This window comes from Urocitellus parryii, chromosome 7 (assembly GCF_045843805.1).
Source record: "Urocitellus parryii isolate mUroPar1 chromosome 7, mUroPar1.hap1, whole genome shotgun sequence".
Classification (NCBI taxonomy): Eukaryota; Metazoa; Chordata; class Mammalia; order Rodentia; family Sciuridae; genus Urocitellus; species Urocitellus parryii.
Genome location: NC_135537.1, coordinates 121,793,023 through 121,808,209, shown reverse-complemented (window position 1 = coordinate 121,808,209; position 15,187 = coordinate 121,793,023). Strand labels below are relative to the sequence as shown.

Here is a 15,187-nt window from a genome sequence, read left to right as displayed (position 1 = left end):
CAACATCTTTGTTTGTATGTGGTGCTGAGGATCGAACCCTGGCCGCACGCGTGCCAGGCGAGCGCGCTACCACTTGAGCCACATCCCCAGCCCACATGCTATTCTTTTTTGGTAGTGGGAATTGAACCCAGGGGTACTTTACTACTGAGCTACATCCTCAGTTCTTTTTTATTTTATATTTTTGAGATAGAGTCTTGTTAAGTTGCTGAGGCTGACCTTGAACTTGGGATCCTCCTGCCTCAGCCTCCCAAATTGCTGGGATTATAGGTGTGCATCACTGCACCTGGCTCATGTATTTTCAGTAAATCTATGATTTGGACATGTCTCCTGGCATCCATGTGTTGGACATATGGTCCCCAATGCATCAGTGTTAAGAGGTAGGATCTTTGGGAGAGGACTGGGTCATTTACAGATTAATGAATTATCATGGGAGTAGCTTTGTTATAGAAATAAGCACTTTGGCTCACTTGCTCTATCTTGCCATGTGATGCCCGCTGCCTTATTATGATGTAGGAAGCTCTTCATTAAATGTCAAGCAGAAGCCTATGTCTTGCTCCCAGCTTCCAGAATCAAGAGTTAAATAAACCTCAGTTCTTTATAAATTACTCAATCTGTGGTATTCAGTTATACCAACCCAAAACTAAGACAGCCTACTTCAGAAGCAATTAAAGATCCTACCTGTGTTTTTAGTACATTCTGCATTCATTTGTGATAACAGCAATTTGTCTGGGCTCTGTGCTAGGTGTTTGACATACGCTTTGTCATTATTCAAATTATTTGAATTATCCTTGGGTTGGTTTGTTTTCAGTTCTTCATTCCACCCTGCCCCCCTCACCAGAGGAAGAAGCCAGAGTTTGGGTAGCCCATTGGCCAACAGGGTCTCCCTTTGCAGAGGCACTTAGCTGGGAACTCCTTTGACTCAGGAAGATAAGCCATCTCCAGGCAGGCCCCTTGTCTTCCTGGTCTACTTTTCTCCTTTGTTCCTTAGATCTGAAAACTCTTCAAAGCCTCAGAGGAAGTGCAGTGAGTTGATTCTCATGTACCTGGAGAAGAGAATATAGAGGCGGCGGAACCAGAGGAGTTGGCTTCCATGGCAGTACATGGCTCTCTAGAAGAATCAAAGGGGACCAGTTAGGTACATTTGATCTGGAGCTATTTCTATTACTTTCAGAGTTGTTTCCTCATCTGAAATCCCTCCTCCCACTAATATACTTTGTGCTATAGCATTATTTGGTTTCGTTCTATAGCCCATGAACCTCTCTGGATTGACCTTCCCTTCTCATCTCCTACTTACTTCATTGTGATTAAAGCAGATGATGCTAAGGGTAGCTAAAGCATTTACTATTGGCACAACAGTCTACAATCATCATTTCAATGTGAATAACCGTGTTATTCTAATAATAGTATGTACTATTATTATTGCTTTTTCCCCCCCAGTAAGTAGATGAGGACACTCATTAATCTCAAATAGCTAGTAGGTAGCAGAGCTGAGATTCAAACCCAGAGCCATCTGATGGACTCTAGAGCCTCATTTTGCTCTGCTACCTTACCTATACAACACAGACAAAGGTGTCCGAGGGGAAGCAGGCTAGAATGCTATGCCCAGACTTCTCTGAATTAGGTAAACTGGAAGACATAATCACTATTGGGAAAAAAAAAAAGGAGGTACACAGGTATGGGTTAGTCTTCCCACCTAACAGAGGAAATGTATATTTTCTTGTTATTTGGACCTGGTACAGTTCCATTTTTAAACAGATCATGGTAACTGGTTTAACTATGTAGGACATATATATAAAAAATTGCTATTGTTCTCTAAGTACCATAACTTAACTAAGTTAATATTATTGCAAACCTTTATGTAATCCTTAATGTAAATGTAAATATTTATTGTCAGAATATATGTGGTTTTAGAGCTGTAAACATACTTGTGATAATCATGATTTGGATGGTAAAGGGAATCGGAATAGAACTATCTCACTATACAATCTAGGCAAAATGTTACATAGTATTTTTTCCACAGCAAACACAATGAAAATTATAAGTGAAATTTACTATCAGAAAACAAAAAGGAGGTGCTGGGGATGTGGCTCAAGTGGTAGTACACTCGCCTAGCATGCGTGAGGCACTGGGTTCAATTCTCAGCACCACATAAATGTAAAATAAAGATATTGTGTCCACCTAAAAAAACTAAAAAAAAAAAAAAATTAAAAAAAGAAAACAAAAAGGACACATGAACTCAAGAGAATAATGTTAACATTTTGAAAACCATAATAAAAATAAAATGCTTATTTATTTATTTAAAAAATATATTTTTAGTTGTCAATGAACCTTTATTTTATTTACATGTGGTGCCGAGAATCAAAATGTTTACAAAAACACTGGGAGAGGGCTGGGGATGTGGCTCAGGTGGTAACGTGCTCGCCTGGCATGTGCAGGGTGCTGGGTTCGATCCTCATAAAATAAAATAGGGATGTTGTGTCTACCGAAAACTGAAAAATAAAAATATTAAAAAAAAAATCTCTCTTAAAAAAAAAAAAAAAAAAAAAAAACACTGGGAGAAAGGATGACCAGATGACCTTTGTAGTCCAAACCATACTTGATCTGTCAGCTTGGAACAGATTCTAAGTTAAAAGGGTTTCCCACAGTATAGTGCTTAAATCTTTCAATGACTTTTAACATTCCTTCAATAAGATGGGCACTTACAAAAATTATTCATTGTTGGGGCTGGGGTTGTGGCTCAGTGATAGAGCACTTGCCTGGCATGTGTGAGGCCCTGGGTTCACTCTTTAGCACCACATATAAAGTAAAAGTCCATTGACCACTAAAAAAAAAAAAAAAAATAATAATAATAAATTATTCATTGTTTTTTAACAACTGTATTTTTTCTTTTTCTTTTTTTGGGCACTGGGAATTGAACTCAGGGGTCCCTGACCACTGAGCCACATCCTAAGCCCTATTTTGTATTTTATTTAGAGACAGGGTCTTACTGAGTTGCTTAGTGCCTGGCTTTGAACTCATGATCTTCTTGCCTCAGCCTCCTGAGCTGCTGGGATTACAGGCATGCACCACCATGCCCAGCTACCAAGTGTATTTTTTAAATTATTGTTTTTGCTCAAAAGTTAGAAGGAATAGCCCCATAAAAATCAAAATCGGGCATAAAGTTTTGTCTTTCTGCTTTCGGAGCATTTTCACTAAATATTCTTCAAAATAAGGCTGGCTTACTATTTCATTCACCTGCTGAATATTGTTTCTATTTTAGCTACTCTAAATTATACTATGAGGAGCTGGGGTTGTGGTTCAGCGGTAGAGTGCTCGCCTAGCATGTACAAGGCCTTGGGTTCGATCCTCAGCACCACATATAAATAAATAAAATAAAGGTATCGTGTCTAACTACAACTAAAAAAATAAATATTTAAAAATTATACTAATGAAAGCTGTGGTTATAGCTCAGTGGTAGAGTGCTTGCCTAGCACATGTGAGGTACTGGGTTCGATCCTCAGCACCACATAAAAATGAATAAATAAAATAAAGGTACTGTGTCCATGTACAACTAAAAAAAAGTTTTTAAAAATTATACTAATGATAACATTGCATATAAGTTCCTGGACACATCTTTGTTTATTTCCTTAGGATAAAATTGTAAAAGTATAAATTATTGGATGAGAGTTTCTATAAATAGTATAATTAGTTATATTTTAAAAGAAAAAGATAAAATTCACATTAAATTCCAACACCTAGATACTCTATAAATCTGCTCTGTAACCTGTTGGTTTTTGCTTAATGTATCAAAAACATGCAAAGGTAAGAACAATTTCTGAAACCCCTTCTGACATTCATTACTTTTGTTTCCTTGAAAGGCTGTAACAATTTATAAACCCATTTCATTTAAAGCTTCAGTAATGATCTTTTCCACTTTGCTAGCAAATAAGTTCAAATAAGTTACTTGTTCTTTCTTTTCCACTCCTCCCCTTCTTTTCTCCCTCTCTTCCCCCTTCTCCCTTTTCTTTCTTTCTCCTTCCCTCTCTTTTTCTTTCCTTCACTGGGGATTGAAGTCAGGGTGTTCTACCTCTGAGCTAAACCCCCAACCCTTTTTTTTTTAAATATTTTATTTACATTTTCGGCAGAGACAATATCATTGTTTGTATGTGGTGCTGAGGATAGAACCCGGGCCGCACCCATGCCAGGGGAGCGCACTACCGCGTTACCACTTGAGCCACATCCCCAGCCCCCCCCTTTTTTGTTTTTTAATTTTGATACAGGGTCTCAGTAAATTCTTAAGGTTGACCTCGAATTTGCGATCCTTCTGCCCTTGGTCTTCAGGTTGCTAGAATTACAGGCATGTGACACTGTGCCTGGCTTTTTAATTTTCTTATTCTCAAAATACTTTGGCTGTTCTTACTTGGTCAAGATGCGACAAATTTATGCTTCCTGTTCCATATTGTAGTCATGGTAGAAAAATATAAATAGGATTAAAAAAAGATGCAGATGGGTCAAAACTAAAACCAACAGTATCATGAACCTACAAAATATAAACAAGTATGAGTGGTTGAAGTGGAGGGCTCACTGACTGAAGGCCCAGGAAGATTGGGGGCATTGTGGGTTCTGCTAGACTGGGGACCCAAACTTGAAGCTGTGAGTCAGGGAGATTGAGGCAAAACTACCTTTGTTTCAGGTTTCACACTACAAAAAAATTATCCTTCTAGTGATGTATTTAATGCCACATTTTCTTATTTTATGCTTTGATAAAAGCATAAAATAATTGATCACAAAACTCATTGATCACAAAACAGTTACATTAAAAAATCAACAACAAAGCAATATTCTCATTATTTGAGGCCATTCTATAAAGTCACTAGAACACTGAATTAGTGAATACTGGACTACTGCTCATTCCTGTGAGCCTCTGGTCACATTTTCATTAACACATCAATATATAACATTGTTTTATGTGTGTTCCTGTTTAAAGAGAAATTATTTAATATATACTTTGCTGATTGATTTACACTGAACTAGTGCCAATTGCACTAGAACTCATGTTTGTGATGAAGCTTATCTAATATATCTGTTTTTTCCATAAGGCCTATCATAGCCAATTTTGTTTAAGGACACTGGACAGCTTCAGCCTTGTATTTCAGACTTTAAAAAAACAACAACAAAAAAACTAAGCTACATCCCCAGCCCTTAGAGATAAGGTTTTGCTAAGTTGCCCAGCTGGCCTTGGAAGTTGTGATCCTCCTGAATGTGCACCACTGCGCCTGGCTACTTCAGTTATTTTAAACAGTAAAATCAACAAAAATCATAAAATAAGAAAATGTGGCATTAAATACATCACTAAAAGGATACTTTTTCTGTAGTATGAGACTGAAACAAGGTAGTTTTGCCTCAATCTTCCTGGAAACATGCATGTGTGGCTCAAAATTTTCACTGCTTTTTAAAGGACTATGTCAGTGCTCACAAAAGCAAAAAATAAGAAATAAGAATTGTAGTAGAAGTAATCATTGTTAACATGTTGGGCTATATGCTTGTATTATTTGAGATCACACTAGAATTGATTTTGGAGTTTCAGATAAATTTTTGTAAGTAGGCAAAAATGGAACTGCAAATAATAAAGATTGAAAAACACATCTGCAAACTCTAACATACATCCCTGAAACCTCATGGATTGAAAAGAAACTCACAATGGAAACTTAAAGGATTACATTAAAGGAAATTAATAGTATTAATGTATGGTTTTTTTTAAAATTTTTTTTTAGTTGTAGATGGACACAATATTTTTATTTATTTGTTTTTATGTGGTGCTGAGGGTGGAACCCAGGGCCTCACGTGGTGAGGCAAGCACTCTACTACTGAGCTATATCCCCAGCCCTAAAGTATAGTTTTTTTTAAAGATTGAAAATAAAAAGAAGCCTAACCTTTCAAAAAAAAAAAAAAAAAAACCCAGAATAAAACATGAATAGAGTAGGACAGAAATAATAACGAAAAAAATTAATGAACTATTAAAGCAACAAGAGAGGATTAATATTTCTGCTCAATATACATTCTAAGCATCCAGCAAAGTGCCTTTTAGTAGGAATAAATGCTTATTGTGGAAAATTGAGAAAATAAGGCTACCTGTGTCTCTGAGGTGGACTTAAGTCTTCTACAGATTGCACCTGGAGACAAATTGGAGCTCATCTCATCTCCTCATCTCTAATGATTCTGACAATCACCTGCCCTACTGACAGCTAAACTTTCACTAGGAGGGCATGGGTGGGTCTGGCTCTTCCTCAGTTGGCAAATGGGCTTTTGGTTGTCTGCCCCACTGGCTCTTTCAGAGGATCCTGGCAGGTCTGAATTCCTTTTAGACTCAAGCTAGGAGCACTGGAAAACTGGAACATCTGAAATGTCTAATGATCAGGAATTCATGACATATTTATGGTATATCCATACAAATGAATTATAGGTAGACATTACAGTTGGAACACTTAGTGACATAGGAGAAAATATTCATAATATTTTGTTAAAGAAAGCAGATTTTAAACAGTAAACAAAGTGTGATCCCATTATATAATAGTAGCATGTATCCCAACATGTTAATGATGATTACTTTTGAGTGGTGGGACTGTGGATAATTTTTATTTCTTACTTTTATTTTCTTAATTCTCTACAAGGAGTATATGTATTTTAGGTTCTTTGTTGTTTTATTGTAATCAGGAAAAAAGTTCAAAGTCATTGAAAATTTCTGCCTGCCAAGGTCTAACTGGCTTAGTAGTAAAACTCAGGGGGAGATGCTAAGCCACTGTGAAAGGACTATGGGAATTGCCTCTGCAGAGCAGAATTTTGAGAAGCCAAGAGGCCTGGCCCAGATCTAAGGTGTCCAGGAATTTGCAATCCTCACCTTTGCCTGTGCCACTTCTTCGCTGGTGAGCACGAAGAGGATGTCCTGAGTATGCAGCAGAGACCAGAGCAGGTCCAGGAGGAAGAGATACTTGCGCAGCACATTCACAGACTGAAGTGTGAGCACAGAACAACCTGATGGGGAGGGGATGGGGAAAAGTAAAGAGCCTTGTTGCTCCCAGTCAGATTTTCCCCCGAAAACTCCCACCACCTCTATGGCTTAGGGCAGGGCTGGAGTTTCCAGGTGTCTTCACAGCACCAAAGCTGCTCTTTGCCCATTATTCCTCAGAGAGGAAAAGTGAAAGGGCCACAGGAGACCTGGCTGGCTACCCTCTACCTCACTCTGTGTCTTATTGAGAAGAGATAGGCAGCTAGAGATCGGGATCTGGCTACCTCAAGGCCGAGGGAAACAGGAATTTCTATACTGGGGAGCTAGAGACATATTTCTAGCTCTGTTGCTCAAGAACTGATCCAAAACTAACGGCTCAAGAACTTGGGAAAGCCCCTTAACTGCTCTGAATCTCAATCTTCCTCCCTCTCCCCTTCCCTTCCCAGCCTGCTTTTGATCTTCTGGTCTCAAGTGTCTTCCAGCCTTAGGCTCCCAATTAGCTGGGACTAAGATGCCACTGAATCTGGCTTTTTTTTTTTTATTTTTTTATTTTTTTTGAGCTGTAGTTATTTATTTATTTATTTATATGTGGTGTTGAGGATGGAACCCAGTGCCTCATGTGTGCAAGGCAGGTGCTCTGCTACTGAGCTACAGCCCCAGCCCTGAATCTGGCTTTTGTGTGTGTGTGTGGGGAGGGTACTGGGAACTGAACACAAGGATGTTCTTTCACTGAGTTCCATGCCAGCTCTTTTTATTTTATTTTGAGACAGGATCTAAGTTGCTGAGGCTGGCCTTGAACTTGTGATCCTCTTGCCTCAGCCTCCTAGGTGGCTGGAATTATAGGTGTGCACTGCACCTGGCTGCATTGGCTCTGTATAGCCAGTGTGGGACCTGCCCTTCTCGTAGGATTGATATGAAAATAAAATGAATTATAGTCATGTTCCAAAGACTTCACAGTTTGGTAAGCTAAGTAAAGCCATCTGGAAAGGGCACATGCTACTTAGGTCTCATTGATTCAATTTTTTTTTTTGTACCAGGGATTGAACCCAAGGCCACTCAACCACTGAGCTACATCCCTAGACCTTTTTTTTTTTTTTTAAACATTTTTTAGTTGCAGATGGACACACAATATCTTTGTTTATTAATTTTTTTTTTATGTGGTGCTGAGGATGGAACCAGTGCCTTACACATGCTAGGAAAGCACTCTGCCACTGAGGTACAGCCCCAGCCCATCCCCAGACCTTTTTATTTTTTATTTTGAGTCAGGGTCTTACCAAGTTGCTTACAGCCTCACTAAGTTGCTAAGGCTGGCTTCAAACATGCAATCCTTCTTCCTCAGCCTCCTGAGTCAGGGATTAGGAGTGCAACACCATGCCCAGCCTCATTGATTCAACTTTCATATTCTCCTGTGAGGCAGGACAAACCTGAAACTGGCTCAGAAGGTTAAACAGGAGTGTCATGTGGAAATGATCAAATGGGGTCAAATACCTTCCTGTGGGCTAGGAAGAGTTTCTCTTTCAAGCAGTTTACTCTATGAGGCACCTGTCAGGCACATACATCTTGGTTAATTAATGGGAGCTAGAATTTGAGTTTGGATAAACAGATTGCAGAATACCAGAAGTGGAAAAGACCTACCCTATGAGAAAACTAGACAGGTGAGGAGACAAACATGGTCTTTCTGCACATCCAGAATCTGCTGACAGGGCACTTGCCAATGATACAACCTGAGAGATCTGAGTCAGGAAGTATGCCTTTGCTCTGCTGAGAGCAGCCTCTGTGTACAATCGTCTCTCAACTTCAGGGAAATTTGTTCTAGGACCCGCACAAATACCATGATGCTCCAGTCTCTCATAGAAAATGACAGAGTAGCTGGGCATGGTGCACACAACTGTAATCCCGGTGACTTGGGAGGCTGGGACAGGAGGATTGCAAGTTCAAAGCCAACTTTTGCAACTTAGCAAGGCCCTAAGCAACTTAGCGAGACCCTGTCTCAAAGTAAAAAATAAAAAATATCTGGGGATGTGGCTCAGTGGTTAAGTCTCCTGGGTTCAATCCCTGCTACAAAAAAGAGAGAGAGAGAAAAGAAAATGACAAGACTATTTGCAAGAAATCTATGCATATCTTCCCTGTATACTCTAAAACATCTCACCTTATAATACCTAGTACAATGTAAATGCTATGTAAATAGTTGTTACACTTATATTCAGTACAGACAGCATCCCTTCAACCCCAAGTAATTTTGATATATGGTTGTTAAATACATGGATATGGAACTTGAGGAATTTGGCTGACAGTATTTGCAAATTTCCCTCTGGTAAATCTCCTGGAGGGATAGCTTCTAGTGACTTTCTGCAATAGGAACAGGTCTTACCTTTAGGGAACTTCCCTTCGGAGTGCAGGGCCCTGGAAGAGGGAAGGACAAGGGTGAGAGAAGGTGAGAATCACATAGTCCTTTGTACTAACGTGAGGGGACTTCTGAGGAAGGGTGACAGGGCCCATGGTCCCCTTACATAGGTTCCCAGGTGGTTTCTTTTGCATAAATCATCAAATTTCTGGGATTCCATACCTCTGGCTTACAGTTGAAGGGACCAGGGTAGGCACCTCACCCAAGGACAACTAATCCAGAGGCGGGTCTATATGACCCTGTCAAGCTTTGCCTGAGATGAAAGTGATTACCTCAGATTCTTCAAAAATTTTCTCTTGTAATTGTGACCTGAGTATAGTAGGAGAATATTTTAAAATACATTAAATATTTAAAATATTCATTGACATTTCTTTCCTAATATTTCCTTTCTCTTTTCTGACCTCCCCTACCCCCAGAAGGGATAGGATGAACCAACAGCAGTAATTTCCAAATTGTTTTCTGTTTTGTTGTATTGAAAGCTTAGGAACAGAAGAGAGAGTGGGTAATTTTCCGATTCAACATCCATACACACTTATTAGTATCAGACTTGAGAGACAGTTGAAAAGCCTATGGAACTGACTCCCTGGCAGAGATAGAACCAGAATCCAGGAATCCTGGTTCTCCACCCAGTCTTCTGGCAGAAACACGTCAAAGCAAATCCACCTTAAGCAGTAGAAAAACCTGAAAAAGGCCCTGGGATCCTGAGAAGGAGGTGATTTGCTCTGCATCCCGGACAGAGCTCAGGGATATCCAAGGGAAGAGGTAAAACTGAAATGTACACAATCTGGGAATTGCACTTGTGGCTCTTACAGCCATAGGGACAGGGTCAAGGAGGGGCCTCAGGTGGGAGGGAAGCCAGAAAGAGACTGAGAGGTAGCCAGAAAGGTCAGAGAGAAGGGAAGACCAGCCAGTGCCAGGTAAGTCAAAGCAGCATTTTGATGAGTGACAGGAGGAGCCAAATGTCACAGAAAGGCCCAGACAAGTGAACACACTAAAATGGATCTGGTGAATTTAGCAGGCAGGTGACTACGGAGAAAACAGTTTTCAAAGATGGTAGGTGTGTCCACAAATTGTTTTATCTGAAGCACAGTGACTTCCACTAGTGCAGGGAGAAGACCTGCGCTAGTGTTGAGAGCCTGCAGTACTCCAGCCAATTAAGGAAAATGGTCCTGGGAATTTCTGTCAGCAGAAAGTTGTCCCTCTGGGTTCTCTGTCTGGAATGAAGCCTTCCCTGCTTTCCCCACTTCAGTGGTGACTATACCAGGGTTAGAACCAGTCAAGTCAACCTTAAGTGCCCAGGCAACCCTGACTGCTAAAGTGCTCTTGGTTTGTTTGCAGGAGACCTAATCTGATCCTTTCTCTGGTACAATCTGTATACTTGGTGAGAAGTCACAAGGCTCAGTGTGAACCTGGAGTGAGAATGGAGACATTATTCTAGTTTCCAAGCAGCTTGCATGCATACCAGTCTTGGAAGCCCAAGGTTCAGGGTAACCACATGGTTAGAAAGACCATTTCTGGGTTGCCTATTTTCCCATGTATCTTTAAAAAAATTGCATCTCTGGCTATAATGGGGGGATGGGTCTTTCCTGAATCTGAATGGACCTAATACAATGAACAACACATTTTTATAGTTGTGGCCTCTGGGTGGGACAGGAAGAGAAAAGTCTTTACAGGAGGGAGAGCAGTCTGGCCTCCCCTGATTCCTTAGAATCCCTTGATTCCAAAGAATCAGGAAGAGCTGTCTGTAAAGAATATATGAACAAAAATTTCTGGCATCTTCCGCTACGTGATGTATGATTTAAGGAAAAGCTTGAGGGTCCTAATGTAGATTTGTTTTGACATGTTTCCGCCAGAAGACTGAGTGGAGGACCAGGATTCCTGGATTTTGGTTCTGTCTCTGCCATTGTTGACTTGTAGCATTGGGCATACCGCTTCATTGCCTCTGTCAAATGAAACAGTTGGACTTAATGACTGTGAGGTCATTTCCAAGTTCAAATATTTCACTGCTCCAGACTGAGAATATTGAACACGTATAGAAGAAGGTTATAAAACAACTCTTTCATTTCTGGTTGTCCTTTTCCTTCCTCAGTATCTAAGACAAGACCACCACTCTGCTGATCTGGATCCTAGCAGAAGCACTTTACCATGGTCTCTGTTTGCATGATCCTAAGTCACTCTGTATCTTTGAGGTTCCATTTTGGTTTTATAGGATAAATGAAGACAAATATCAGTAAAATAGGGTAGCTTTGAAGGACAAATGAGATTTACTATCAGATATGGATATTCTCCTTTTACAAAGAAAGACTGGAGATAGTAGCAAAATCTGTAATGAAAGATGCCAAAAGAAGTGAGAGTGGATTGGGATTGTGGCTCAGCAGTAGAGCACTTGCCTAGCATGGGCGGGACCCGGGTTTGATCCTCAGTACCACATAAAAAATAAAGGCATTGTGTTGTGTCCATCTGCACCTAAATAAATAAATAAATAAAGAAAGAAGTGAGAGGAAGAAGATGAAGCTAGGGGCACCTGACTCACAGGACTCATTCCTTGAAGTCCTGTTCATGTGGTTCAGAGGTTGCAAAATTGGCCCTGAAGCTTTCTCTGGTTGAAGTAAAGAGAGAAATAAAATCAATTATCCCATTTGCAGTATCCAGGAGATTTTTAAAAATTCACTTCTTTAGGAGGTAAACATTCCTACTGAGACTTATTAGAGATTTCTCATAAAGAGGACTTAGTGAGATATAGTAAGCAACACAACCAGTGATGGTGGTATAATTCAGTAGTATATTTCCTAGAGCTCAGATAACCAGGGATAAAGTGCTTTAGCAACTGAGATTCCTAAGCAAATGGACAAACCCTGTCCCACCTCCATCACCCAGTGAATCATACCTCACAGCTGTGTACAGAGCAATGTGATTGCTGTGACCACTGACTCCCCCTGCATCAAAAGTCACCACCTGTAGAGACAGACAGGGTTTTCACTCAAAACTGTCAGAATGTTTCTTTTACTGCCTCAGCTTCCAAGTAGCTATTGCCATTCCCTTGGAAAGTAAACGCTGGCATTTTTCAAATTCTGAGAATAGCTGAACTGACTTCTAAGCATATCAATGATGTGTAACTAGGTTGGCTGATTATACCATGGAGACTATTTTTATGGGTTTTTACTGTTTATCGTGTACTCCTGGCCAGTGCAGCAGAGTAGAATTCACCATGACAGAAACTTGGATTTGAAATATCTTTTTGCTTTTCTGCTTAGTCATTTATGAGCATATTAGTTTTTCTGGTTGGCTCTTGTATGACCTTTGTTCAGGTAGACGTTGCCTGATTTATTTAGGTTCTTTTCCTTGTGCGATATTGCAGGTACAAAAGCCTCAAGAGGGCCAATGTCCACTCTGGGGTTGGGTTCATGGAAAAGGCTTTTCTTTTCATAGACTGTCTCTGTTTCCATTTTTATAGCTATGTCAACATCTCTTTATTAACTCCAAGTTCAGTCTAGGTTCTTACAATTCAATTCAGCACAGATGGATTAATAAGACCAAATGATATTTGAATAAGACAATCCAAAGAGTAATCTGAATAATAAAAGAAATATAGAAAACATGACTAAGAAATAGAATGGTTGGTTAGGAGGTGATGGAAAGAGGCAGGCTCTTCCCAAGGAAAGGTGGCCATAGCATAGATGAAGGGACTTGGAACAGGACATAGAATAGTTTGAGAAGGGATTTACTCTTACTTTTTTTTTTTTTTCCTTTGCTTTTATTTTTAGAACTAGGGATTGAACCTAGGGGTGCTTTATCACTGAGCTACATTTCCAGACCTTTAAAAAATTTTTTTATTTTGAGATAGGGTCTTGTTAAATTGCCCAGGCTGGCCTTGAATTTATTATCTTTCTGCTTCAGCTTCCCAAATTGCTGGGATTATAAGGGGCATGCTATTGAGCCTGGAGGTCTTTCTATTTTAATTATAAAACATGTTGATTTGCCCTCCTGAGATTCAGAATCTATTCTTTGGGACATTATGAATCTGAATTAGGTGAATTCAGAGTGATCTCAAGAGGGTTACCTGCTACCAGAGAGAAGGGTTCTGCCAGGGGTTCTACCCTCTTCATGAAATCTGTAAAGCTCTCTGATAGAGCCCATCTCTCCTTCCCTTTGTCTCAGGCCCTTATTGCAGTTTCCCTGGGAACAATTACTCTACATAGGAAGAGTTTACCTGGAGTGGTCAATCAAAACTGAGCATTTGTATTAGAAGCATCTACTTCCACCTCTCCCAAACATCAGCCCAATCCCTGAACTGTCATTCTAAAATCTTAATCTCTTTTTTTCTTTAAATTTTTTAGTTGTAGATGGACACAATACCTTTATTTTATTTATTTATGTGGTGCTGAGGATTGAACCCAGTGCCCCATGCATGCGAGGCAAGCACTCTACCACTCTGCCACAACCTCAGCCCAAATTTTAACCTTTTAAAAAAAGAAAAAAGGGCTGGGATTGTAGCTCAATTGGTAAAGTGTTTGCCTCACACGTGTGAGGTGCTGGGTTTGATCCTCAGCACCACATAAAAACAAATAAATGAATAAAGGTATTGTATCCATCCACAACTAAATTTTTTTTTCTTTTTAAATTTTTTGTCTTCTTCCTTTTTAAAAATATTTTTTTAGTTGTAGATGGATACAATACCTTTATTCATTTGTTTGTTTTTATGTGGTGCTGAGGATGGAACCCAGTGCCTCACACGTGCAAGGAAAGTGCTCTACCACTGAGCTATAGCCCCAGCCCCTAAAATCTTAACCTTTTAATGTAAAGCTCAGATCCCAGTTAAAGACAAGTTATCTTTAGAATGGTTATCAGTCTCTGAGGACTTGGTGTGAATGAGTGCTCTGGAGTAAGATTTCTTGCTAGGCTGAATAATCATCCCTCAAATATTTCCTAATCCCTGAAGCCTATAAATGTTATCTCATGTGGCAAAAGGGACTTTGAAAATGTAATTCAAGTTAAAGATTTTGCAATGGGGAGATGACCCTAGATTTGTTGGTGGGCCCAAATGTAATATCAGTGGTCCTTATAAGAAGGACATAGAAGATAATCAAAGTCAGAGGAGAAGACCATGTGTTAAGAGAAGCAGAAATTGGCATGATATGCTATGGAAGATGGGGTTGTAAGCCATCACATTAATTCTAGCTCAGTGAAACTGATTTTGGAAATTTTAACCTCCAGAATGGTAAAAAACAAAAAATAAAACATCAACAAAACATTAGCATTGTTCTAAAAAATAATCTATTAAAATAAAAAAATTTAATTTCCAGTTCTGATCATGATTTGTTTTTTAAAGAGAGAGTGAGAGAGGAGAGAGAGAGAGAGAGAATTTTTAATATTTATTTTTTAGTTCTTGGCGGACACAACATCTTTGTTGGTATGTGGTGCTGAGGATCGAACCCGGGCTGCACGCATGCCAGGCGAGCGCGCTACCGCTTGAGCCACATCCCCAGCCCCTCTGATCATGATTTTTCCATGTAACCCAACCAGGAGAGACTCAAGTCTAATCATCTCTGATACTAGTTATGCAAAGTTCCTTGGGAAAATCACAGAACTGTATTAATAGAAGTTATTTCATCTTGGAATGTCTTGACTTCCTCATGTGTAAAATTGGTTGAGGTACAGATAAAACAAAGCCACATGAAAGCGTTTTAAAAATGTACAGCAGACAGTGCTAGAGTAACTCTAAGTCTGTCACCATCAGATGGAGCTAGATTGTTATCAGAAGGAATTCTGACAATTCTGCATGTAATCCCAGCTACTTG

At 39.6% G+C, this 15,187-nt stretch overlaps 1 protein-coding gene across 3 annotated transcripts in view; it reads right to left on the bottom strand.

Moving 5' to 3' along the window:
- The window catches only part of Pigl (phosphatidylinositol glycan anchor biosynthesis class L), a 96,151-nt gene continuing 80,964 nt past the window's right edge, over positions 1-15,187 (bottom strand). The window contains exons 4-7 of one of the 3 annotated variants that reach the window (XM_026411362.2): positions 12,277-12,344; positions 9,357-9,388; positions 6,878-7,011; positions 1-1,108 (exon numbers count right to left, since the gene is read on the bottom strand). In XM_026411362.2, coding sequence (XP_026267147.1) covers positions 1,010-1,108; positions 6,878-7,011; positions 9,357-9,388; positions 12,277-12,344 — 333 coding nt within the window. In that variant the 3' untranslated portion in view covers positions 1-1,009. The remainder of the gene's footprint in view (positions 1,109-6,877; positions 7,012-9,356; positions 9,389-12,276; positions 12,345-15,187) is intronic. The other 2 variants (XM_077800732.1, XM_077800733.1) reach the window with 2 other exon arrangements.